Source organism: Geotrypetes seraphini, chromosome 3, assembly GCF_902459505.1.
Source record: "Geotrypetes seraphini chromosome 3, aGeoSer1.1, whole genome shotgun sequence".
In the NCBI taxonomy this organism is placed as follows: domain Eukaryota; kingdom Metazoa; phylum Chordata; class Amphibia; order Gymnophiona; family Dermophiidae; genus Geotrypetes; species Geotrypetes seraphini.
In genome coordinates this window covers 55,064,937-55,092,770 of record NC_047086.1, presented here as the reverse complement: position 1 = coordinate 55,092,770, position 27,834 = coordinate 55,064,937, and the positions used below count along the sequence as shown (strand labels likewise).

Sequence of the window (27,834 nt, the reverse complement as noted above, 5' to 3'; positions counted from 1 at the left end):
GCGAGTGGCGAGAGTTGGTCGGCCCCAAAGGGAAAAGCAGGGAGAACTTGGCACCGGCCTGTTCCCGATGGCGGCGGTGGCACTCAAGTGGCTAAAGAGCCGCAGTTTGCCGGCCTAGGGAGAACACTGGAGGGTGGCCAGCTGTGCACCCCCTTGGGACGTAAACCCGGGGCGGGGCGGACCGCCCCCCCACCCTCCCCCACCTTGGTATGCCACTATCTGTACCTCACTCCCTCCCTATGACCAAAAATTCTCCTTTCTTTTATTCCCCGTGTACACAACCATCTCTTTCCCTCCCTTCCTCTCTCCCAAGTCCATGCCTTCTGTGTCCAAAACCCCATTCCATCCCCCACCTCAGCATCTCTTTCCCTCCCTTCCTCTCTCCCAAGTCCATGCCTTCTGTGTCCAAAACCCCATTCCCTCCCCCACCTCAGCATCTCTTTCCCTCCCTTCCTCTCTCCCAAGTCCATGCTTTCTGTGTCCAAAAACCCATTTCCTCCCCCACCTCAGCATCTCTTTCCCTCCCTTCCTCTCTCCCAAGTCCATGCCTTCTGTGTCCAAAAACCCATTCCCTCCCCCACCTCAGCATCTCTTTCACTCCCTTCCTCTCTCCCAAGTTCATGCCTTGTGTCCAAAACGCACTCCCTCCCCCCTTTTGTTTTCCGCGTTTGCCTCCCAGCCCGTCTTTGCAACTTTCTCAGCAAAACGGAGCTCGAGCCGCGAGGCTTGTCTTCTGTTCCTACCTGCCCTGCCACGCACAAATAGCCGACCGGAAGTATTCTCCGACGTCAGCGCTGATGTCGGAGGGCAGGCTATGCTTAAGCCCTCCCTCCGACTTCAGCACTGACATCGGGGAACACTTCAGATCGGCTATATGTGAGCGGCAGGGCAGGTAGGAACAGAAGACGAGCCTCGCGGCTTGAGATGTATTGAACTCCGCGGGTTCACCGTCCAGCTCTCTCTTGTGCACCTGGGGCGGCCCGCCCCCTCCCTAGACTGTGGCCTAGGACCCTGGGGGAGCCCGGGCTCCCTGTCAGCTCCGGGCCCCTGAATGCAGGACTGGTAGTACTGCCCTGATGGCGGCCCTGCTTCAAGATCCTACACGGCATCCTTCCTCTTTTTATTCCATTATCCTGAAATTCCTCAAATCCAAATTCCACCAGATCCGCCCAAAAACTAAAATTACCCTTCCTCTCTTTAAAAGGCATATCCCATGTTGGTAAACTAGGGTCTTCCCTCCCCATCAGAATCACAGAGCTCTGGAATAATCTTACCTCCCCACTTCGTAACTTGAGCTCCCTTCAACTATTCCGTAAGCATCTGAAAACTTGGCTATTCTCTAAATTGTAACTTTTCTTTCCCTCTCTGGTTCACTAAGCCCTCTAACCTCTCTTTATACTTACTTCTATAATTCCATTGGAGTTCTGTTCTATCCCAACTCCTGTAAACCGTGCCGAACTCCATGTTGTGGAGAAGATGCGGTATATAAACCCAAGGTTTAGTTTAGTTTAGTTTAGAATATCTTCGTCCCTTCAAATTTTTAGAAAATCATTAAAAACTCAACTTTTTTTACATTCTGAAACTTTTTAAACTCAATTTTATACAACTATTTGCAAGGTGGACTTGGTTGGTCTCATATATGGATGATGTATTAGTTGTTAGTTTTTCTATCTCTAACCTTAGTGTGAACTGACTCGGTATACAAATCTAAGAATTAGATTAGATTAGATTAGTCTTTGGGGATATCCTGATAACCCTGAATGACTGGGTATGCCCCGAGGACTGAGTTAAAAACCCCTGCTTAGACCCTAGATACCAAAGAATGAACAGGAGGTACCAGAATGGTTGTTGGTGGAGAAGAGTAGAAGGGAGAGGTTTTCATGATGCACTTCAGGGAGGTGGAAGGAGGGGTGATTGATGTAGGAAGATCAGGTGACTTATCCTGGTATATATGGGACCCTGGTATCTGCTACATAACACCATCTCTTAAGGTGATGCTAAGTTCCACCATGATGCTTACAGCCTTTACAGTTTGTGTGCAAAAATATTGCACATGCTTCCTGTAAAGGCTGTTAAACATATACTCTGTTCTTCTTGGAACCTCAGAGAGTCGTGTGGTAGTGTAATATGCACAAACAGACTTCCTCACTGGTATCGCATGACTCTCTGAGGTTCCAAGAAGAACAGAGTATATGTTTAATTGCCCAGGTGATACACATCTGAGGATATATTTGCAATCCTATAAGGCTGGCCATGACTTATCTGGACCCCACCCCAATCCACTCTAAACAGTACAGGATTTATACCATGATAGTTAGTTGTAGTGTGAGTTAACTGTTAGTATGTCCTGTTATCTGACCCACACTAACACCTGTACTAGCTGCTTAGTATGGCCTAGTACACATGCCCCTTATTTACTTCAGAATGGAGTGCATCATTTAACTATTTTGCACTGTGCATTCCATTACTAAATTACATTTGAAATCCTGGTGTTAAGAATCTCTGCCTAGGTAATTGCCTAAAGTGTGGCCCTTGGAGTGGGAATCAGGTTCATAAACAAATTTATTGATTTCAAGACTAAGGCTAAGACTACACAACATCCAGTAGGTCAAATAAGCAATTTAGACTTTAAAATGTTCCACACAATAACTCAGTCAGCTTCAAGGATGTTGCTCTGAACCAGAATTTACTAAAGTCTTTTTTTTTTTTAAATCATTTATATTTGCAACAATGGCAAGATAATTCAACTTCTATCCCCAAAAATTTTGAAACAGTAGTGAAATATATACAAAGTCATTCCTGTGTTTCACTTCTGTATTTCATTTTATTTATTCAATTTTCTATACCGTTCTCCCAGGGGAATTCAGAATGGTTTACATGAATTTATTCAGGTACTCAAGCATGTTTCCCTGTCTGTCCCGGTAGGCTCACAATCTATCTAATGTACCTGGAGCAATGGCGGGGATTAAGTGACTTGCCCAGGGTCACAAGGAGCAGCGTGGGTTTGAACCCACAACCCCAGGGTGTTGAGGCTGTAGCTTTAACCACTGTGCCACACTTCTTTAAAACTCCTAATTCCCACCACTATAGTGGCAGGGTCAAACATAGTTCTCCTTAGAACAGTTCCTGTTGCTGAACGCAGATAGAATTATCAGTCCCCTCTAGGAAGATTATTGGTACTGTTAGCAGTTAGCTGTCTTATAGTTATGCTGATGCTTGTGATGAAACTCCCCCACCTCTCCCGATAACCCCTTCCCCCCTCCCCCCCCCCCAGGAGACTGGATTCCAAACAGTGTCTCTGATTAGGATCTCTTTATATGTGCTGGAACCTATACATTCTCCTGCAGAGGTGATAAGCATGTTAGTTCTTCAGCAATAAGATGTTTCATCTCTGAACTAAAACATTTATGATTCAGCTGCCTTGTTGGATATCCCAATAGGCCAATCTTTCCTTCCCCATTAATTTGGAATAGATATGAAAGGATGTAAAGAGGTCTCCAACCCCTCTAATATTCAGACAGGACAGTGGATCAGACACTTGCATACTTCAAGCTATCTCTTTTGCACTTAGTGCTCTGCTGGTCAGGCAGGGTGACACAGCTATTAGATTTTCTAGCTCAGATATTGGTAAGGCAGACTGGAAGGCTCTCCCTAACTCTGGGATGGTCAAAGGCATGAGACACTGTTTCAAGGAGGGGTCCAAGTTTTATAGAGAAGGGTTTCTGCTACCACCAGATTCTCCCACTTGTTCTACAAGTTTCCTGCATCTTTCAGCACTCTCTGGAGAGTGGCATAAGGCAGACGGTTCACATAAAGGACAACCAGTCTGCAGGCCTACATGTGAGGTCAGTTAAAGAGTTTTATTCTATTGATGGATTATGATAGAAGCACTGAGAATTCAGACAACAATCCGTACTGCTGAATTCCTTTTCAGCACACTCATTACATTGGCCTTATAGGCATGAACTGTTAGAGCTGAAAGCCCCCCCCCATCCCCCCATGCCCAAAGGAGTTATTTTCTCGATCATTTTTTTCCATTCCTTCCCTAATAGTTCCTAGGCTTCTATTTGCTTTCTTCTGCACACCAAGTATAGGGTTTTCAACATATCACCAAATACACCTAGATCCTTTTCCTGGGTGGTGATTCCTAATGTGGAATCTTGCTTCACATAACTATGTATTATTTGGGTTCCTCTTTCCAACATACGCACATCCCTTTCCACTTGATAACATTAAATATCATCTATCTTGTAAGATCCTCTTGTGATTTAATAATTTTGAATAACTTTGTCATCAGCAAATTTAATTACTTCACTAGTTATTCCCATCTCTAGATCATTTATAAATATTTTAAAAGTAGCAGTCCCAGCACAGACCCCTGGGGAACCCCACTATCTACCCTTCTTCATTCAGAATACTGACCATTTAACCCTAATCTCTGTTTTCTAACTTTCAACCAGTTCTTAATCCATAATAGAAGAAAACCTCCTATACTATGACATTCTAATTTCCTCAGGAGTCATTCATGAGGTACTTTGTGAAATACCTTTTGAAAATCCAGATATTTAATATCCACTGGCTCATCTTTATCCATATGTCTATTCATCTCTTCAAAGAAATGTAGTGCAATGATGAGGCAAGATTTCCCTTGACTAAATCTATTTTGATTTGTCATTAATCCATGTTTTTATATGCTCTGTAATTTTGTTGTTTATAATAGTCTACCATTTTGTCCGGCACTGACATCAGACTCACCAGTCTATAATTTCCCAGATCACCTCTGGAGCCCTTTTTAAAAATTGGCATTAAATTGGCCACCCTCCAGTCTTCTGGTGCCTTGCATGATTTGAAAGATAAATGATGTATTACTAACAATATCTCTGCAAGTTCATTTTTCAATTCTATTAGTACTCTGGGATGTATACCAGCTAGTCTGAGCAATTTACTTTTCTTCAGTTTGTTAAATTGACCCATTACATCTTCAGTTTCCATGAATCATCAGCATTGAATACCATTTCTGGCACCATTATCTCCCCCACATCTTACTCAGTGAAGACCAAAGCAAATAATACCCCTAAGTCATCTAGCAGTCTAACTGATTCTTTTACTTACTTCTTTCTTCTAATATACCTCAAGTTTTCAGTAGTATTTTTGCCTCCAATGCAATCTTCTTTTTAAAGTTTCTTTTTTTCTTTCTTATCAACATTTTGAATTTGACTTGCCATTTCTTATGCTGTTTTTCTATTACTTTCAGTCAGATCCTTCCATTTTCTGAAGGATTTTCTTTTACCTCAGCTTCCTTCATCTCATTTTTTTTAAGCATGCTGGCTGTTCTTTGGCTTTATTTCCTATTTTTTTAATACATGGAATATATCTGGTCTGGGCTTCCATATAGCTGTTTTTCATGCCATTTACGCGTCCCTGCAGTGTTTTATGTCTAGGTTTAAAGACAATTAGACTGTTTTCCGTCCATTTCTTTATCTGTGCATTTGAGATTTATTGGGCCCCTGAGGAAGGCGTGTTCACTGAAACATGGACCGTGTAGGGTCCGGTTGGACTTTTACATTTGCATTTTTATGTTTTTATAGTTTTATGTATGAGTATATAATAAATCATTTCAGAACATCAGTATCCACAGTTTTTTGTTTTCATCATTGGATTGATTTTTCTGTGGATACTTGGATCTCTTTTTTCTTTTGTTGTGCTATTCTTGAATAACTTCCATGCCTGATTTTTGACCTTTGAAGCTGCTCCTCTAAGTTTGGATTTTTTATTTTTGTTATTTTTACCATTCTTCTCATTTTATCATTGTCTCCTGTTTGAAAGTCAAATGTTAACATTGGATTTTCTGTGTATACTTACTCCAGAAATTATATCAAATCTGATCATGTTATGATCACTGTTATACTGGCCCCAGCATCATTACTTCTTGCACTAGATCTAGCACACTCCCTCAATCCAATTCTCTGGTCACCCAGTCAAAGAAATTGATCAGATTTGTCTGACAAGACCTACCTCTAGTGAATCCATGTTGCCTCTGTTCCTGTAATCCACCAGATTTCAGAAACTTCACCATTCTTCATTTTAAAAGCATTTCCATTAATTTGCTTACAACAGAAGTCAAACTTACCAGCCTGTAATTCCCTACTTCTTCCTTACTTCCACTTTTGTGGAGAGGGGACCACATCTACCCTTCTTCAGTCCTCCAGTACCACTCCTGACTCTAGAGAAGCATTGGAAAGATCAGTCAATGGAGCCACCAGAAATTCTCTAATTTAGGTTCCATCAGCACCCTCGGATGTACATCAACCAGCCCCATTGTTTTGTCTAGCTTTAATTTAGCTAGCTCCTCATGAACAAAACCCTCTGAAAATCGATCAGGGTCTACCACGCCTCCATCACTATTCGTGTTTGTCTTCTGTGGTTCAGCTCCTGGAGCTTCAGACATGAATCCAGAAGAGTTAATCAATTCAGCCTTTTTTTTTTTTTTTTTAAATCATCTTCTACATATTTCTCCCCTTCACCTTTCAGTTTCACAATGCTACTTTTTCACTTCCTCCCAGCACTGATATACAGGGCCGGATTAACGAATAGGCCCAGTAGGCACGTGCCTAGGGCCCAAACTTGCCAGGGGAGCCCGCTGAAGAAACAAGTAACAAGACCGACTCAGCTATTTTTTTTTTTTTCAAACAGCAATGGTCCCCCCGGCATCCTCTGAAAGCAAACCCCGGATCTCCTCCCTCCACTTTGACTCTTCATCGCTCGGGGGGGGGGGGGGGGCGACAGAAAATGCACATTTATTCACATAACAAAAACAAAACGTCTGAACGCTCCAACTGAACGCTCCAACACGGCACCTTTAGCACCTCCCCCAATCCGGGGCGGGATTCACCCCGCGGATATCCCATTTGCCCAGTATATCTCCATTTTGGCCCAGCTGCGAACTTTCGATGTGGTGTCCGAGGTGAGGAAAGTTTTCGGAGGAGGAGCTGCTGGAAGCCGGTGCGTGAGCCAAGTGTAGACACTGGAGTGGGCGGAAAATTCTGCAGCACCTCCCCCACCTGGGTCCCGGTACATAGCTGCTTTCGTCATCTGCCAGGAGACTGATGATTTGGGAATTGATCTCTCAGCCTGGCCCCAGAAAAAAGAAAGTAAAAACCGGATACCCCTCCAACAAGCAAGTTAACTGGGGGAGGCCTATGGGAACCACTCCAGGATCTAAAGCAAGCATCAGGTGTTAGATAGGGCAAGGGCCAAGGACTCTTAGACTTGCAAGGGGAGGGGAGCTTGTATGTACCTCCCTAGGGATAGTGGAAGACCTGAGTGGGGAGGTAAGCAATCCTGGATTGGATGGAGAAGAAGGCAATATGATTAAATGAATTATGGTGCAATGAAAAATAGGTACAGTAGGGTACTGCCCAAGCATCTCCCACTAACCTCTCTACCAGTACAGCAAGCATACACACATTTCTATCATGTGCTGTAGAATTTACAATCTAATTACAACAGACAGAGGGAATGAGAAAATAGGCATGGGTAATTTACAAGTGAGTGGAAGTTAAGAGCAGCCTTGAAAAAGTAGGCTTGCAGTCGGGATTTGATGATGATGAAAGTGGAGAGAACTTAAAGGAGAGAAAGACGGGGCAGGGCAGGGCAGATGATAGAAGTGGGGACTGGAGAAGGGGGCAGATGATGGAAGTGGGGAGAACTTGTGCCAACAGCATCAGGCACATATGGGAAAGCAGCAGCGGTGAGGTCACCACTGCTGCTGCTTTCCCATATGCTAGATGGGGGGAAGAAGATAGAGTTAATGAGATAGTGGAGGGGTGAAGGAAAGGGGTGGCAAACTGTGAGTAGACACAGTGAAAAGAGGGAAACTGAGGACTGAATAGTAAGAAAGAATTTAAATTTAGACGGAGGCAGAAAATAGAGAAGGAAGACCAGAGAAGAAAAAGGGAAGAGAGGGGAGGGTTGCCAGAAAACGGGGAAGGAGACAGAGATATCAGATCTGAGTGGAGGAAATGAGAAGAGAGAGATGCTAAAAATCACAGGGGGGAGAGAAGGAGAGATAGAAGGAGAGAGATGCCAGACCATGAGGGGAACAGAGGGAAGTTGATAGATGCTAGACCAAGGGGGGGGGAAGCAGGAGGAGAGATGCAGAGGGAGGTAGATATTTTCTGGAAGGGACAGACACTGGATGGAAGGAAGAGAATGACAAGAAGATGAGGAAAGCAGAAACCACATGACAAAGGTAGAAAAAATTCTTTTTTTTGTTTTATTGCTTTAGGATAAAGTAATATTGTAGCTGTTTTGATAAATGGTTAGAAATAGAAATTGTGATCCTTTTATTGGACTAATTTTAATACATTTTTTACTAACTTTCAGAAACCAAATTCTTACCCAGGTCAGGATAGAATACTGACCTAAGCAAAGAGGTTTTGACCTCTGAAAGCTAATTTAAAAATGTATTAGTCCAATAAAATGGTATTATCTTATTTTCCATTTTTGTTTTATTTTTATTTGTAAAGTGATTTGTTATTTCTCTTTTTTCAAATTTACATCTGCTATCTTTATATTTTGTTCAGTAATGGGGGATATGCATCACTGTTTCTTCACCCCCTAAACTTTACTGTTCCTTCAGTTTGTAACACAAGCCAGCATGTTGAATGCTCTGCACTGCTCCAATGGTCATGGAATTCCTATGATTGTCAGAACAGCGCAGAACATTCAGCTCACCAACCAGTGCTAAAAACCTCTTCTTGTGCTTTTGTAAAAAAAAAGGGGGGAGGGGGGGGTTAGTTTCTGATTACTTATTCCATACTGGGTGAGGGTGGCTCTGTGTCCTGTGTGTATGAAAGACATGGTTTTCTGTTAGCATTGACCAGCCTTATTTGGCGAAATGCATCATGCATGGTTCCTGGGAGCACCTTGAATAAACCTGATTTGAATCTCCTTATTGTCAGACGATCTTCTTTTGTTCCATGTTGGATTCTTTGGTGGACCGCTTGCCTTGTTGTTTTGTTACAAATTAACATACATGGAGTGAAACGTACTAAAGAAGATACAAATTTGGTTATTTATACATATATATAGATTAAAGTTGGATGATATAGAGTGAGGCAGCTGAGAAGAGTTGCAAATTTGCTTATTAATATAGAGTTATGTTTCGGATAGTATTACCACTTTTCAATGCATTTGAACACTTTCATATACGTATGGAAAGGGTTCAGAAGTCTTGGGCAAGTAAGTGGGAAGGGTAGGAAGGGGGGATTTGTTCAGAGATGTTTGGGGCTTGTATAGAAGTAAAACTGTACATTGGCATGGGTTTGGTAATGTTTGTTGTTTGTTTTGAATTTTATAATAAAAGAAAAAAGAAATACAAGTGGAAATGAAGTAAATAAAAAAACAGGTAAATAATTGGGGGTGGGACATGGGCGGTGCATGGGTGGGGCATGGGTGGAGCGTGGGTGTGGTGGGGCTAGGGGGCCCAGTGTACTTGTATGCCTAAGGGCCCTTGAAGAATTAATCCTGCCCTGCTGATATATCTAAAAAAATGTCTTCTCTCCATTTTACCATGTTAGCTATTTTTTCTTCCATTTGTATCTTTGCTTTTTTTGGCTATCCTCTTATTCCTTACCTTCTCAGCTACTACTTTTGAGAACCAAAGCCGCCTTCTTTTCCTCTTACATTTACTTACTTGCCTCACAAAAAAGTTTGTTGCCCTTACAATAATGCCTTTCAGTTTTGCCCACTGCATTTCTACTCCTTCCAGATGTTCCCATCCAGATAACAATTCCTTGACATCATCCCCTATCTAAACAAAGTTAGTCTTTTTAAAGTCTAGAGCCTTTACTTTTGAATAAACCCTCTCTATACCCATCTTAATATTAAACCGTACCATGCAGTGATCACTTGTTGCCAGAGGATCACCCACTGTAACATCAGAAACACTTTACCCATTTGTAAGTACTACATGGGTTCTATTACCAAATGCTGGAACAGTGCTTCTTGTAGATAATCCAGGATCTCCCTCTTTCTAGAAGACCCCGCAATAGGGATACCCCAATCAACATCTGGCATGTTAAAATCACCTATTAGTAAAATTTCCCCTTTTTTAGATATACAGTATTCTGAATGTCTACTATTAAATCTCTGTCCACTTCTTCCATCTGTGAAGGAGGCCTGGGTATCACACCAATGTAAATATATTTACCATTCCCTCTTTCCAAATTGATACACAGTGCCTCTTCCTTATTCTGCAGATCCTGTGATTGTGTGACTTTAATATAATCTTTAACATATAACGCTACTCCCCCTCCTTTTCTTTCTACCCTGTCTTTCCTGAACAGATTATAGCCAGATATAACTATATCCCTGTCATGGTTCCCTGTGAATCGCATCTCCTCGATCTCCACCATATCCAACTCATCTTCTTCCATCACAGCTTCTAGATCCAGAATCTTGTTTCCCATACTTCGAGCATTAGTATATACTACATTCTAGACATTGACCCCTTTTCCCATCCATGTAGAGGCATTTAGTGATTTACTTACCCGAAGGCTTATACTCTCCCAGGGGCTTTGATCACCCTGCCCCATCCAGGGCCGGATTAAAGAGTAGGCCCAGGAGGTACGTGCCTAGGGCCCAGAATTGTCAGGGGGGCCCCAGGCCTGGCGTTAGGGGGGATCAAACAGGGCAGCTGCCCTAGGCCCAACAGATCCAGGGGGCCCCGCGGTCTGAACTTTTTTGTTAAACTCCTAAATTGTCCTTTTCAGAGGGACCACGACACAGCAGCTGTTCTCACAAGCTACCGGTGGCTGCCCCGAAGTTTTCCCTCTGCCACGATCTGCCCTGTCGGAAACGGGAAGTTGCTGCAGAGGGAAAACTCAGGGGCAGCCGCCAGCAGCTTGTGAGAACAGCTGCCGTGTCAGAGCCCCTCTGAAAAGGACAATTTTGACTGCTGGGGATAAGCAATCTCTTGCCTTGCCTCCTCCCCTGTACTGTTCAGTTTTCCCTCCCCTGCTGGCCGGAACACCTCATCTTTCCCCCTTCTCGGCTGTATTGGCAGGCAGGGCCGGCATTAGGGGGGAGCAAGGAGAGCAGCTGCCCTGGGCCCATGCCTTCTGTTTTGGGCCGCGATGGTTGTCTGCTTTCTCCCTGTTTCCCCGACATGACGGGCCCACAAGTCTTCCCTCCCCGCCCCCGATGTCAATTCTGACATCAGAGAGGAAGTTCCAGGCCAACCAGGCAGCAATTGGCTGGCTCGGAACTTCCTCTCCAACATCAGAATTGACGTCAGGTGGAAAGGCTTGTGGGCCCGTCGTGTCGGGAAGCAGGGAGAAATCAATGGTGAAATCAGCAGCAGTGGCGGTGACCACGGGGGGTGGGATGGAGAGAGAGAAAGAAAAAAAGGGGAGGGGACAGGAAGAAAGAAAGAAAGGGGGCAGGGAGAGAAAGAAAGAAAGGGAGGGGCAGGGAGAGAGAGAAAGAAAGAAAAAAAGAAAGGGGAGGGGGCAGGGAGAGAGGAAGAAAAAGTTGGACTCATGGAGGGACAGAGAGAGATGTTGGTTGGGATGAGTTCTGGAGGAGAGGAAGCATGCAGGAGGAAGAAAGAAAGGATGCACAGTCAGAAGGAAGTGCAATCAGAGACTCATGCAATCACCAGACAACAAAAGTAGGAAAAATGATTTTATTTTCAATAGTGATCAAAATGTGTCAGTTTCTTCAAATTTACATCTGCTATATTTATATTTTGCACAGTATTAAAAGGTTATGTGTCATTGTTTCTGTGGTGTTTCACTGTATGCAGTATGGTTTCTTGGCTGTTCAATTTAACCTTTATCTACATATTTCTATTTTTAGTTTGTGATTACTTATTCCATACTGGGTGAGGGTGTATCTGTGTTCTGTGTGTATGAAACATGGTTTTCTGTTAGCGTTTACCAGCCTTGTTTGACGAAATGCATCAAGCATGGTTCTTGGGAGCACCTTGAATAAACCTGATTTGAATCTCCTTATTGTCTGCCGATCTTATTTTGTTTCATGTTGGATTGTTTGGTGGACTGATTGGCTTGTTGTTTCATTACAAGTTAACATACATGGAGTGGAACGTACTAGAGGAGTTACAGATTTGGTTGTTTATACATACATATGAGTTATAGTTGGTCGACATAGAGTGAGGCAGTTGAGAGGTGTTGTAAACTTGGTTATTAATATAGACTTAAATTTCGGATAGTATTACTGCTTTACAATATATTTGAACACTTTTATATACATATGGAAAGGGTTCAGAGTTAAAGTCCTGGGTAAGTAGGTGGGAAGGGATGGAAGGGGAATATGTTCAGAGATGTTTGGGGGTGGCATAGAAGAAAAACTGTGCACTGGTATGCTTATCTTTGTTTTGAATTAAAAAAGAAAAAAATACAAGTGGAAATAAAGAAGTAAATAAGAAAACAGATAAATGGGGGGGCAGGGCAGAGATGGGCCAAGGCCAGGGGGGCCCAGTGTACTTGTGTGCTTAGGGGCCCTCAAAGAATTAATCCTGCCCTGGTCCCATCGCTTCTAGTTTAAAGCCCTCTTCAACAGATTAGCCAGCATGCTGCCGAACACAGTTCCTATTTTCTTTGATAGATGCACATCATCCCTGCTCAGCAGCCCTTGGAAAATCATCCCATGGTCTAGGAAGCCAAAATGCTCTTGACAACACTATCCATATAGCCACGCATTCATGTCCAGGATATGAGTTTCTCTGCTTTGGCTTTTACCCTCGACAGGGAGGATGAACAAGAATACCATCTATGCTTCACCTTTTCTCCCAGAGCCACAAAGTCACTTTTGATATATTTGCAGGGGTACCTGGCAATGTCATTAGTGCCAATATAGATAAGCAGCATCGGATAATAATCATCAGGCTTGATGAGTCTCGGCAAGCTCGCCATAACGTTGGATTTTGGCACAAGGCAAACAGCAAGCCTCCCAGGACATCATGTCCGGTCTGCAGATGGACACTTTTGTACCTCTCAGAAAGGAATCGCCAACCACCACTACCTTATGCCTCCTAGTGGTCACGAATCCAGTAATTTGGGGGATTTCAAGCATTGGCCCTTCCTCTCCCTGGGATACTCTCAACTCCTCCACTTCCAGGACAGCATACCGGTTCTTCAGTTCAAGAGTGGGTAGAGTCATAGTATCAGTCTTGCAGAGTTCCGTAATTTGAGTCCAACTGTCTTCACTCATGACAGCTGTTCTTCCCCACTGCTGGAAATCTTTTTGCCTCATGAACCATTTCATCGATGTACCTCTCATGCTCATGGATGCTTCTCAGTCTTGCTACCTTCTCTCTCAGTTCCTTTACTTCCTCCATGAGGGATTCAAGCTGAATACAGCTTGCACATGGAACCACTCCCTTTACCTGGGTAGCATTTTCTGTCTGCACAGAGACAGAAGCTGTAACCTGAGCAACAGCTTTGGTGACATGTTTCCCAGTCATACTGTGGCTGCAGAAGTACTTACACCTGGAAGAATAAAGAAAGAGTAGAAAAATCCTACCAAACAATGCCCTGTTCCTGGTTGGCTGAAGAGCCTATAAATCAAAAAGCGCCCCTTGGGGTGAGTGGGATGGAATTAAAACCAAACAGAGACTTTCCTCAACAGCTATTTGTGCCCTAATCTGGTTTTATGCCCTGAAATACAACCTAAAATACTGATCTAGACTAAAACATGGTTTTGTATGAAACCTTAACCGAGATTCTAAAGCTACACTATTGCCTAACTGATTTTGCTGAGCTAAAAAAGGGAACTGCAATGACCTACTGAAACCCAAGTTTACTTTTCCCAAATTTGAATGTCAGTAGGCAAAATATTCCAGTGGATGTTTCTTCTCCTTAGCAGAGCAGATCCTCCCTCAGTCTCTCTTCAGATGTGGGGAAAGGGTGAATTTCCATATCTGGTGTGAGATTTGGGGGGTTAGGTGTTTTAGGTTTGTGGAGATTGTCCTTGTTAAGATCAGCTTGTGAAATGTGGAGGGTAATTTAAGAGCAGTATAAGAGTAATATGGTCCTAGGCGTGAGTGGGTGGACAGAGGCAGAAAATAGTTGACAGGTTGCTGAGCCTCTACAACCTCTCTCTTAGAACCAGGTTTACTGGGGGTTATGCACTAGGCCAGAATTCCTCCTCCCAAGGGTCACCTGTGGAATCTGTTCTCTAAGAAAGTCCTCAGAGTTCAGTTGTAATTTTGGCTGCTAAAGGTGGTGCAACTAGTTATTACTTTAGGGTGCAGTTACTTTTTCACATGAGTGATATGGGTGTTAGATAAGTTTGTTCTACAGATAAATGATGTAACAATTTTAAAATTGTGTTACAGTTTGTGCTTACTCAGTTTCCCTTTGCCTAATATTACATTTAAAAATCAGAAACCTTTCAGTGTGACATGAGCAGCCCCATTTTAGACAGGAGATAGAAGTCAAAATTGAGAAGTCCAGGATAGGACGGTCCAGAACAGTCTCCCGGAGGAGCTCATGGAGACAGTCTGTCTGGATTCAAGAAAGTGTGGGATAGGCACGTGAGATCCAGAGAAAGGAAGAAATAATGGTTACTGCGGATGGGCAGACTGGATGGGCCATTTGGCCTTTATCTACCATCATGTTTCTATGTTTCTATAAGTATTTTAGAACAAACTTTGCTGATAAATAAAAGAACATAAGAACAAGAGAGTCCCCTTAGCTGATGCAAGACTTTTAAAAGCAGACAATTATTGACTCTCCTGCTCTCTGCTACCCTTCCCTGCAGTGCAGCCCCGCTTTAAAAACATGAGCACGCACTGCAGGGAAGGGCGGCAGAGAGCAAGAGAGTCGGGCGGCAAGAGCAGGGCTCAGCTGGAAAGGGCAGAGAGCAGAGTGGCAGAGATGGGCTGCAGGGCTGGGATTTCAGGCCCGAGGACAGTCAGAAAGGACATTTGCGACTGGTCCCCAGGAGTCACTTCCTGTGTTGATTGGCCAGCCCAGTCGGTTTCAAAAGTGTCTTTAGTGAATTGTGTCCTTACCTACTTTGCATGCCGTTCCCTTCAATTCCATGCACGGATCAGAATCGGATCGGCACAAAGGTAAGTGAATCGAGCCGAAGTAAAATCGGGTCACAAAGGGGATAGACGGTTGCTGGGACAAAGCCATGGGACCAGACAGCATCCATCCCAGGATATTGAGGGAGCTCAAAGAGATTCTGATAGAACCTCTAAAACAGTGTTCTACAACTGCCAGTCTGCGGACCAGTGCCGGTCTGCAGAAATTTCTTGCCAGTCCGCAGCCAGCACATGCCTCGGGCCTGAGGAGATCAGTGCACAAAGCTGCAGGCGGTGGCTCCTACGCATGTCCTGCACCTGAATTGGCAACCTTCTCTCTGACGTCGCAATGTCAGAGGAAAGGCTTCCGGATGAGGTGCGAGGAGCCGCCACACATGGCGTTGTGCAAACTGTGGCTGTGAGGAAGAGGAGAAGTGAGGAAGAGGGAGTTGGCTGCAGGTAGTGAGAGCATTGAGGAAGAGGGAGCTGGCCGCAGGCAGCATAAAACGGCCATGTGGGAGAGCTGGCATGTTTATTGCAGAGGGGGAGGAAGACAAGAGAGACAGCTGGCTTTCTCAAGGCAGCGTTTAAAAACAAGAGATGGCAGGACACCCAGCCTCACCCAACTGCCGTGATAAAGGGATGGCACGTTGACAAGGAGGTCAGAAAGCAGATGCGTACAGAGGGAGACATCTTATTGAGGCACAGCATGGAGGGAGGGAGACAACAAAGTAAGGGGAATGATTTTATTTTCAATTTTGTGATTGAATTGTGTCAATTTTGAGAATTTTCATCTGCTGTCTACGGTATATTTTGCACTGTCCAGGAAGAAGTGCATTTGTTTCTTTTTCTCTGGGGTTGTACTGCATACAGAGTCTTGAATCTTAGGGTTTCGTTTGATTATATTAGTACTTTTAGTTTGTGGTCCCGTATTTGCATAGGGGTTATCTGTGTTCTGGTAGGAATGAATGTTGAGAAGCATACAGTATGTTTTGTGTAGTTTAATTTTGTGGTTAACCATTATGTGTTGTTAATAAGATTATATTGTGTGTGTATATATGAAAAATGAATGGAAAAAATAGTGTTACAATTAGTGCTATTATGGGAGCGGGGACTGGGGCGGAGATGGGCAGGGTCTGGCCTACGACTTAACCCAGTGCTCTTCAACCGTCAGTCCATGGACCAGTGCTGGTCCACAAAATAATTCTTTTATTTCCGCTGGTCCATAAGTGTAAAAAGGTTGAAGAACACTGCTCTAAAAGATTTGTTCAATAACTCCTTATAGATGGAAGATGTTCCGCAGGACTGGAAAAGAGAGGATATGGTCCCTCTTCACAAAGGTGGTCACAAAGATGAAGTGGGAAATTACATGTCAGTAAGCCTCACTTCAGTTGTTAGAAAAATAATGGAAGTGCTGCTGAAGGAAAGGATAGAATCCAATGGGTTACAAAATCTGAGGCAACATGGCTTTACTAAAGGTAAATTGTATCAAACAGACCTGATTGAATTCTTTGACTGGGTGACCAGAGAACTGGATCAAGGTTGTGCATTAGATGTAATTTACTTAGATTTCAGCAAAGCCTTTGACACAGTTCCTCAGTAGGAGGCTCTTGAATAAACATGGGCAGAATTTAGGACCCAAAGTGGTGAACTGGATTAGAAACTGGTTGAAGGATAGAAGCCAGAGGGTGGCAGTTAATGGAATTCACTTGGAGGAAGGAAAGGTGAGTGGTGGAGTGCCACAAGGATCAGTGTTGAATCCAGTTCTGTTCAATATATTTGTGAACAACATTGCTAAAGGGTTAGAAGGTAAGGTTGCCTTTTTGTGGATGATACCAAGATTTGTAAGAGTGGACACCCTGGAGGAAGTGAAAAACATGAAAAAGGATTTAATTTGGGAAAGGATTACAACTGTGCAGGATATTCAGATTGAATTCATATATAAAAAAGTAGTTATGCAATGAGCAGTCTTATCTCCTCTTATGAGCAAGGATAAAGCTATGTTGTTTGATATACTTATGGAGTTAGCTAAAGGCTACCAACTAGATCTGGTTTTATGAAAGGTTTGGACAATTCCTGGAGGAAAAGTCCATAGTCTGTTATTGAGACAGATATGGGGGAATCCACTTTTTGCCCTGGATCAATAGCATGGAATGTTGTACTATTTGGGCTTTTGCCAGGTACTAGTAACTTGGATTGACCACTGTGAAGATGGACTATTGAGCTAGATGGGCCATTGGTCTGATCCAGTAAGACTATTTTTATGTTCTTATGTTTTAGATCCAGATTTGCAGGACAGGGTTTACCCAGTCCTGGGTTTACCCCAATGTATGCTGGGACTTGTAGTCTTGCTTTTCGTAGGGCATGCAATGGGGAAATCAGAACCACAACTACTGCACAATTGTTTGAAATTCATAAGCGTGCTTGCAGTTATTCTGCTTTGCAATATCCTATTTTTAAAGGCATAAAGAAATTACAGTATCTCTATATGAAAAGTATTTTAAATATCAGCTGGTCAAAGCTGGGATACATTAAGAAAATAAGAACAACCATATTAGGTCAGACCAATGGTCCATCTAGCCCAGTTTCCTGTTTCCAACAGTGGCCAATCCAGGTCACAGTACTGGCATAAACCCATATAGTGTTGGTGAATATTTTGATGTGTTCAAATTATTTTCAATTTTGCAAGATATTGAATTATTATTATTATTATTATTTTTATATGGAACGCTTCACGAATTTGCGTGCTTGTATATTTTCTAAATTTTTATGTGTGTTTTTTGATTCTATGATCTTTTGGTATATGACTGTTTAATTTTGTTCAATTTCCTAATTAATGAGTCAGTTTCTGACATGTAAACCTTGTTTGGGGATTTGGCAGGCTATAAATATTCTTCACCTATAAGTCCCTGCATGCAACCTGGTAAACAAAGGACTGGATCAACCCTGTTCTGCAAATCTGATCCAGTTGGCAGCCTTAGGTTAGCTACAGTTTGAACTGGTTTTATCAGAATGGAAAGATAGTACTGCTTTATCAGTGAATGCCTGGTGGAATGTTGTCTGTTTGATTCATAAATATGAAATAGTGATTGTTGCTAAGAGATGTAACTTTCAGCATTTTAAAGGGTGTGACCCCATTGGATGTTTTTTGTTAACTTGTTAATGTTTGTGCTGGGAACTCAATTATTTGAGAAAGATATCCTGTGGGTCAGGGATTTATGTATTTGAATTTTTCAATACAAATATTGAACCTGGAACTAATAAATACTTGCAAGTACTAGATATAAAATTGCTTACCTGTCATACAGAAGACAGAAGATATGTAAAAACAGCAGCAGAGAATACCAGCATAACCAAATATTTCTTATTTGCATTGATTTTCAAGCTCATTATTTTGAGGTTGTACCAAAAAATTGTAATATAATTATTTCTGTCCTATTCAGAATAAGGAAGAAATGTTAGCTAATTTGTTTTATACAATTACATGTGTAACTGTATTTTTGTAATGTCCTTCACTGATGTAGACCGAATGGCTGAGATATTGTCCCAGTTGAAGACCCCAGCTGCTCTGCTAGCTGCTCGAGGGTATGCTGTACCTGGCCCACCAGGAAAGGACGGATTGCCAGGGCCACCAGGAGATCCAGGGTCACAGGGACCTCAAGGTAGGATATTCTAGCAAAATTTCCTTATGACTTAATACCGAAATCAGAAAACAAATTTGTGTGAAGTAACATCCCAGTGATTCATTTTTTTAGGCCATACTTTGGACTAGGTATTGGTTATTGATTATTAATGTGTTTTCTGAAATGCAAATCAGTACATCTGATTGTTAGAAGAGACAGAAGATAATTATTTCACATGTATGTTATAAGGCATGATTCTGTCCTGACTAGGTCCATAGGGATGGATCTTCACATCAAGGGCAGTACATTACCCAGCTTGTAATTACTTAACCGCCATCAAATCATCTTTTGAATAACTGGAAAACAGCATACTCCCAGCTGTTTTTAAAAATTAACCATTCTGGACTAATCCACATCATGCTTCTGGCCCAAAAGACTGTAGTGTATATTTTGCATTAATTAAGGACTAATCAGCTCAAATCATCTGAAAGTCCTTTGTTGCCTTTTGTTGAACTTCTGCAAGTTCAGAGTATTAGTAGTCCCTCTGTAAATGACTGGTTGACTGCTTCCTGTCCAGAGCATGCTTCCTCTTTCTAGCAACTTTTTCTTTAGCCTCCTATCCATATGTAGGCTGTTAATCAGAGTTGGCTGAAACTTGTATATTCTGGCTCAATTTGATCCTATAGGATCTGAAGGCAATAAACAGGTCCACTAGTCTGCTGTAAACTCATGGATGCAGGAAAGACTATAAAATCTGACCTTTCTCATGGAATTGGTCAGCTCCTGTGGAATCACATGGGGACTGGGAACCAAACTAGGTCTTGGAAGCAGAAGCTGCCCAACGATGCATCTATAACATCTTTTCCCATCCTACATTCATCAGACTGCAGAAACTTGAGGGGGAGAGTGTCAGTGCCTCAGGCTATATCATCTTTTGCCACATGAGGCCTCTCTGGAATGGATAAGCAGTCTACGAGTTAAAGCCACAGGCTAAAGACCAGGGAATCAGACTTCAAGTCCTGCTTCTCCCACTCATATTACTTGAGACCTTGGGCAAACAACCTCACACTCCATTGTCACAGGTGCTACTTAGATTGTAAGCGCTCTTTGGAAGGGTCCTACCACCTGTCTTTCAAAATTTAATTACTTTGAACTGAAACTAACATCTAAATCCTATGGTCATATGGTATTCCATATGGTCCAAAGAAGCAGTGAGGCCCTATATATCAGATATGAATGTGGCCCAAGCTGGTGCTGCTCTCCTTCCTGCCATCTGATCAACACGGTTATGGGAGGTGATATTGCATGGAAAAGGTGAAAGGATTATGTAAAGGGCTTGGGGATGGAGATGTGTACAAAAGGGATGAATGTGGATTTATCTGAAATGAATTGGAGAATTGTGTGAAAGAAAGACTTAAAGAATGGGAGAATTGTGTAAAGAACCTTGGGGGTTGTATAGCTGAACATAGAACCTGAGTGGGAGCAAGTGAGATTGTCTGTATGAGCACATGGAAAAAGGGTTGTGGATAGAGGGGAAACACATGAAAAAGTGGGTCATGGGAAGTAGTAAGAATTTGGGAGGAGAAGTGAGATAAAGGGTTAATTGGTTGATGAAGAGCAAGACTAGAGTAGGGGAGGATCACCTTTCTTAGATACCTCCAAAGATCCTTGACCCTCCTTCCATTTCATGTACTCCAAGATTCCTAAACCTCTATTTTATTCCGTTGTTTCCTCTCTAGTCCAATATTTCTTTCTCCATCTTCATCTCCAATCTTCTGTCGCTTCCCTTTCCTATATTTCTGTTGTCCCATCCCCAATTCCCCATTCTTTTTTCCCTGTCCTCAAGTAGTCTTCTCTCTTATCTCTCCACCATGAGATCTCCTTTTCCTCTCCAACTCCACATCAGCATGCTACATCAGTAGTATTCAACCTCTCCGGGACTACCTGGCCAATTGGGTTTTCAGGATATCTGCAATGAATGTGCATGAAATATCTTAGCATGCATTTCTTCTACTGCATGCAAATATCTCTCATTCATAATCATTGTTTTCCTGAAAACCTGACTGGCCAGGTGGTCCCCGAGAACTAGGTTGAAAACTGAATGCTACAGTTCGTTATAAAATTTCAGAAATGTTGTCACAGAATTTTCTAATTTGTACTATAAAATCTACTCCTGAGTTACCATAGAAAATTAGGGGTTATGGCTATAAACCTGCATAAGATTTATGCCAACATTAAAACTCTGAAGTGAATCCCTATTAGCCTTTGTCCCCCAACCATATGCAAAAGCAATCAATAAAATGCATACTGCACCTCCTATGACTGAAAATCAAAACCAATAAAATATTAATAAAGTGCAGGAAATAAAGAAAGGCAGAGCACAAATATCAACACAAATAATCCTAGTGGAAGAAAAAATAGCTGATAAACTAATGGAACTCAAACACTCTAATCAGCTTGCCATAATTTAAAGAGTTATGCAAGGGTACAATATAACAAAAAAATAAATAGAGACCTCAAAGAGTTTTGCATGAATTGCAAACCATCTCAGCAGAAACCCGTTTATTCTTGTCTCTTTCCTCCAGTTGATAGTAAAAAAAAGGACAGGTTAAAAAAACTTCCAAATTACCATTAGAAAAAATAACTGTCCTCAAAAAACCTTTGACTGGATAATAAAAAACATAAATCATGCACATACTTCTTCATAAAAGTAAAAAAATCTCTCCAAAACTTCACAAAAAAGACTGAAAAAAAATCTGTACTTATCTTCTCAGATGTGATTTCTCCACCGGAGCTTTTCCAGTCCATAGTCTGCTGTTGCGACAGACATGGGGGAAGCCTCTGCTTGCCTTGGAATTGGTGGCATAGAATGCTGCTACTATTTGGGTTTTTGCCAGGTACTTGTGACTTGGATTGGCCTCCGTGAATACAGGATACTGGGCTGGATGGACCATTCGTCTGACTTACCGTGTTTCCCCCAAAATAAGATCTACCCCCAAATAAGCCCTAGCTTGAATTTCGGGGTAGGTCCTAATATAAGCCCTACCTCAAAAATAAGCTCTAGTTAAGATCCCTCCCATCCCTTTGCGCACCAGAACACCACTGACCCTCCGACCATGTTATACCTATCTCTCCCTCTCATCCCTGTGTGCAGCGCTCTGAATGGGCTGCTTCACGGCCTTCCACGCCACTGCCTTCCCTCTGCATCATCACTGATGATGTCATCAGTGATACGGAAGAGGGAAGGCCCCGGCAGGGAAAGCCACGAAGCAGCCACTGGTTTTGAGGCTTCTGAGGTATGTAAGGCGGCCGGTGATGTTCCAATGCACAAAGGGATAGGATGGAGGGATAGGTATAACATGTTGGGAGGGTCAGTGGGGTTCCATTACACAAAGGGATGGGAGGGAGGGATAGGTTTAACATGGCAAGTGTCAAAGATAGATACCGTGTTTCTCCGAAAATAAGCCCTAGTGTGTTTTTTGGAGTACAAATTAATATATGACTCTGTCTTATTTTAGGAGAAACATGGTAGTAAGGCTATTCTTATATTCTTATTACAGATCCTTCAACCAGAAATGATTACCATCAGATTTTATATTCATTAAAGATCGACAACCCTGCTAAGGGCCCCTTGTTTTGCTTGTAGCTGCATCAGGATGCTAAAGTCATAAAACATCTTCACGTGGATGAGCTTACAATCCACATCTTTCAAAAGCTGCTCAGGGCAGGGAAAATGATATCAACATTCTTAAAGATGCTAAGATATAAACAGCCAATCAAGAAAAATCCAAACTTTTAAAGGCATATAGCTCTTAATAGAAAGCATTCAATTCAATAAAGGGATTAAGTCCCCTTGGCTCAACAGAGTTCAATTTCAAAATCCATCATTGCTCATATTGTCTTAAAACCAAATTACTTCCCCACTGATAGATAAATAGAGAAACGCTTTCAAGAAGCGACATTCCCCTTCCCCTCCTGTTTTATCCCTTCCCTTTTTCCTTCCTTTTATTTTTTTATTTTATTTATTTATTTACATAATGTAATTAGAAACCTCCCTCTCCCCCCCTTCCTCTTGTCACCCACCCGTCTCAATTATGTCCTTGTCTTGAAGGGCTGAAACTTGAAGGGCTGAAGTTAGGACCCAAAGTGGTGAACTGGGTCAGAAACTGGCTGTCGGACAGACGCCAGAGGGTGGTGGTTAATGGAAGTCGCTCGAAGGAAGGAAAGGTGACTAGTGGAGTCCCTCAGGGTTCGGTGCTGGGGCCAATCCTGTTCAATATGTATGTGAGTGACATTGCTGAAGGGTTAGAAGGAAAAGTGTGCCTTTTTGCAGATGATACCAAGATTTGTAACAGAGTAGACACCGAAGAGGGAGTGGAAAATATGAAAAAGGATCTGCAAAAGTTAGAGGAATGGTCTAATGCCTGGCAACTAAAATTCAATGCAAAGAAATGCAGAGTAATGCATTTGGGGATTAATAATAGGAAGGAACCGTATATGCTGGGAGTAGAGAAGCTGATATGCACGGACGGGGAGAGGGACCTTGGGGTGATAGTGTCCGAAGATCTAAAGGCGAAAAAACAGTGTGACAAGGCAGTGGCTGCTGCCAGAAGGATGCTGGGCTGTATAAAGAGAGGCGTAGTCAGTAGAAAGAAGAAGGTGTTGATGCTCCTGTACAGGTCATTGGTGAGGCCCCACTTGGAGTATTGTGTTCAGTTTTGGAGACCGTATCTGGGGAAAGACGTAAGAAGACTTGAGGCGGTCCAGAGGAGGGCGACGAAAATGATAGGAGGCTTGCGCCAGAAGATGTATGAGGAGAGACTGGAAACCCTGAATATGTATACCCTAGAAGAAAGGAGAGACAGGGGAGATATGATTCAGACGTTCAAATACTTGAAGGGTATTAACGTAGAACAAAATCTTTTCCAGAGAAAGGAAAATGGTAAAACCAGAGGACATAATTTGAGGTTGAGGGGTGGTAGATTCAGGGGCAATGTTAGGAAATTCTACTTTACGGAAAGGGTGGTGGATGCCTGGAATGCGCTCCCGAGAGAGGTGGTGGAGAGTAAAACTGTGACTGAGTTCAAAGAAGCGTGGGATGAACACAGAAGATTTAGAATCAGAAAATAATATTAAATATTGAACTAGGCCAGTTACTGGGCAGACTTACACGGTCTGTGTCGGTGTATGGCCGTTTGGTGAAGGATGGGCAGGGGAGGGCTTCAATGGCTGGGAGGGTGTAGATGGGCTGGAGTAAGTCTTAACAGAGATTTTGGCAGTTGGAACCCAAGCACAGTACCGGGTAAAGCTTTGGATTCTTGCCCAGAAATAGCTAAGAAGAAAAATTAAAAAAAATAAAATAAAATAAAAATTTTTTTAAATTGAATCAGGTTGGGCAGACTGGATGGACCATTCGGGTCTTTATCTGCCGTCATCTACTATGTTACTATGTTACTATGTCTTGTCCTGAACTTCCCCCCTTTTTTATGCAATTTTTAATATTTTAAATATCTTTTTTAATTTCTATTATTGTAAACCAACTAGATACTTATGATGGTCAGTATATCAAACTACAAATAAACTTGAATCTTGACTGGTCAATCACAATGCGACATAACTGTTCAAAAGCATGACAGTGTTTGTACACTCAAGAAAGTAGAAATTTAATTACAACAAATACAAAACACTACTACTTGATAAACATTCTCAATTATTTGTGTGCACAGTGATGAACCACTGCTAATGACTATAAGACTCAGGGCCAGATTCTTAAAACTTAAGGTTGCCTTTAATGCGGTTGCTAAACTTTGTCCAGCCGGTTTAACATGCATGTATTTTAGCAGCGAATTATCAAAACTTCTTACCTTGGTCTTTTCCGAGCTTCCTAGCAATCTCCAATTCTGCCATGCAATTGGGCTCATCAATATTTAAATGAGCACTCTGATCGATTCATCATCATCGCCAAGTGATTCTCCAAGAACAGCGACTGGTCCGGGGGTGCCAGTACTGTGAAAAGCGCATCTCTGACATGTTTTGGCTGTGGCTCATGAAAAAAAAAAAAGTTACATAATTCACATAAGTTATAGTCTTTTGTGGGGGAAGGGGGGTTGAAGAAAAGCACACTTCTTCAGCACATGTATTATAGCCATGTCTTATGTGTTGTTTCTGGCTGTGGTTCATGATAAAATTTTACATTAAAAACAAATTACAAGATTTACATGAATTATAGCAGTTTATGGGGGAGAAAAGGCATATCTTATGGGCAATTGTTGAAAGCCAAAGTTGCATCTCCCCTCCCTTCCCTTCATCCAATAGCTCTGGCACGCCCATGATTGACACACCGCTTAGGCATTGCTTTTCCCGGCACATGCACACATTTATGCCTCTTTCGTGGTGTATTGTACGCATATCCCGATCACTATCACCGGCAACTCATCTCATCCCTCCTCGGATGCTCATGCCCTCTACTTTCAATCAAAAATACAAGCCTTAAGAAACTCGCTTAGCAATAAACCCACCTGCTACATCAATCCAGTAAATATGATGGAAAATACATTCCATGCTGACATGACATGGAGCTCTTTCAATGAACCAAATTGAACATAATTTCACCAGCTATTCAAAAAAATATGTGCACGCATACTCTCCTGACGACACCTGCCTCCCAGTACTAATGTCTAAGGCTTCATCCAAGTTTCTAGCTGATCTCTACACTTGGCTAGTAGATACGCTAAATAAAGATGAGTTTCCCAAAGAAAGAGTCCACATCATCATCAGATCTATCCTGAAAAACATGAAGAAACCAATCGCTCAGATTGAGGACTACAGACCCATTGCCATAACTCCCCTCTTCATAAAACTATTGGATGGACTAGTTCAATTCCAACTAATTAACCACATAGAAAAGTTTCACCTACTCCATGATTCTCAATCAGGCTTTAGACCATCATTCAGTACTGAAACTGTAATTACCTCCCTCTTGAATGGTATGTATGACATACTGAGTAAAGGTCTAAATACACTAGTGATACAACTAGACCTCAGTAGTGCATTTGACCTAGTGGACCACGACTTACTGCTGCTTTGCCTAGACTCATTTGGACTATTGGGAAATGTCCTCCAATGGTTCCAAGGCTTCTTAAAATGTCACAGCTACCAAGTGCAGTCTGGAGGTACCCTATCTGACAAATGGACCAGCAAATGTGGTGTTCCTCAAGGCTCCCTTCTATCACCCCTTCTCTTCAATGTCTATCTATCCTCCCTGGAAGCTCATCTAAAAATCTTAAATGTTACCCACTATAGTTATGCTGACAACATTATTATTGTCCTCCCTGTCACCTGCCTACCACCTGCAGAGATTCAAAGAATAGATTCGGTCTTATCCTCTATAGAAGGGTGGATGTCACACTTCAAGTTAAAACTAAACATTGGAAAAAAAAGTTTTTTCTAGCTACCTCTACCAACTGCACCTTGGACTCCCTAATTCTCAGAGGAAATACCTTTCCCATCACCCCTTCAATTAGAATCCTGGGAGTTCACCTTGATAGACAGCTATCTATGACCATTCAGGTGGACCAAATTGTATGCAAAGGCTTCATCATGCTTTGGAAACTAGGATCCATAAGAAAATTATTTGAACTTGCACCTTTCCGATTACTAGTCCAATTACTAGTGTTAAGCCTCCTGAACTATTGCAACATTTCATACCTAGCAGTACTAATCTTTAACCTGAAAAAAATTTGACCACATAACTCCATTCTACCAAAAACTACATTGGCTTCCTATCGAGGGAAGAGTTCTCTTCAAATTTGGATGCCTTGTCTACAAAGCCCTGAATGGCCTACTGCCTAACTACCTAACTGCTCAATTCTTGTTCTCATCGCCAAGCCACTCCACATGTTCCCAATAATTTTTTACCTACCATTCAGTCAAAGGCTATACTCGGAAAAGATTCGTTAACCAACTCTTATCATACCAAGCCACTTCCAGGGATCCTGAAACGGGCCAAATAGTTAGAATATCAACATCATATGTGCATTTTAGAAAGCTATTAAAAACCCAAATGTTCTCAAAATTCTTGTAATCCCTTCAAAGCAGCATACTGATGTGATACTATTGTTAACTCGTTGATGTCAATATTCTATCTATTGTAGCTCACTGACAATGGTCAACCCAACTCTTTTGTAAACCGCATAGAACCGAAAGGCTTTTGTGGTATATAAATAAAAATTTATGCTATGTTATGTAAATTTAGCAAACCTTCACTACTCTCTGCCGACCTCATTTGCATGCACAGTTTTTTGAGAATGACTTGCCTTTTTGGAATCAATACAATAACGGCTGTGACAGTGGCCCATCGGTTTTTACTGCGACGTTTTGAGAATCTAGCCCTCAGAGTCTACATCTAAATAAGCACAGCCTCTGTGTATAATTGTGTTAAATAGTGTGACAAGGAGGATCGTTAACTTAGTGAAGAGAAACACATTGGCCTAAAAATCCTCCTTCAGTATTCACTATTTTGTATCAGGCCCTGTGCAATGCAAGTGACTCATACGTCAATAAGAAAATACACCCAGATACTTATCTGAAAAAGGAATCTGTCACATCGATGATGGCCAGCTTTTCGCTATTCTAGCTGCTTCAGGATGTGGACAGATGATGGCCAGCGTTTCACTAGTCCAGCTGCTTCAGGATGTGGATATTGAATCTCTTTTCAGTTTGATGTGCTACGAGTGCTCACCCCTATTTAACACTATTATACACAGAGATGTAGATTCAAGTCTTATAGTATACTCATTAGTAGTGGTTCATTACTGTGTGCACAAATTATTGAGAATTTTTATCATGTAGTAGTATTTTGTATTTGTTCATATTAAACACAGTGCCAATCTAAAGGGGTTTCCAGTCTCTTATTTTTGACACATGAGCAATGTTCAATCATTTGGATTCTGAATATCCAAGAAGTTTGTCCCAAATGTCATAAATCGCAGGGGCATTTTTGGAATGCAAGTAAGTATAGTCATCATCTATTGATCCTGACCCCACGTAAAAGTGTTACCTTCCATCTTCATGTCACAAATCAAGCATTTCCCACACTTATAGTGCCTAGTATTAGCAAAGTTTAAATTAGTCCAAAAATAAGATTTACCTAAACTA

At 42.0% G+C, this 27,834-nt stretch overlaps 1 protein-coding gene across 4 annotated transcripts in view; it reads left to right on the top strand.

The window, feature by feature from the left end:
- The window catches only part of COL19A1 (collagen type XIX alpha 1 chain), an 885,342-nt gene that overhangs the window by 815,401 nt on the left and 42,107 nt on the right, over positions 1-27,834 (top strand). For all 4 annotated transcript variants that reach the window (XM_033936698.1, XM_033936699.1, XM_033936697.1 and 1 more), the window contains one exon: positions 18,580-18,717. In XM_033936698.1, coding sequence (XP_033792589.1) covers positions 18,580-18,717 — 138 coding nt within the window. The remainder of the gene's footprint in view (positions 1-18,579; positions 18,718-27,834) is intronic.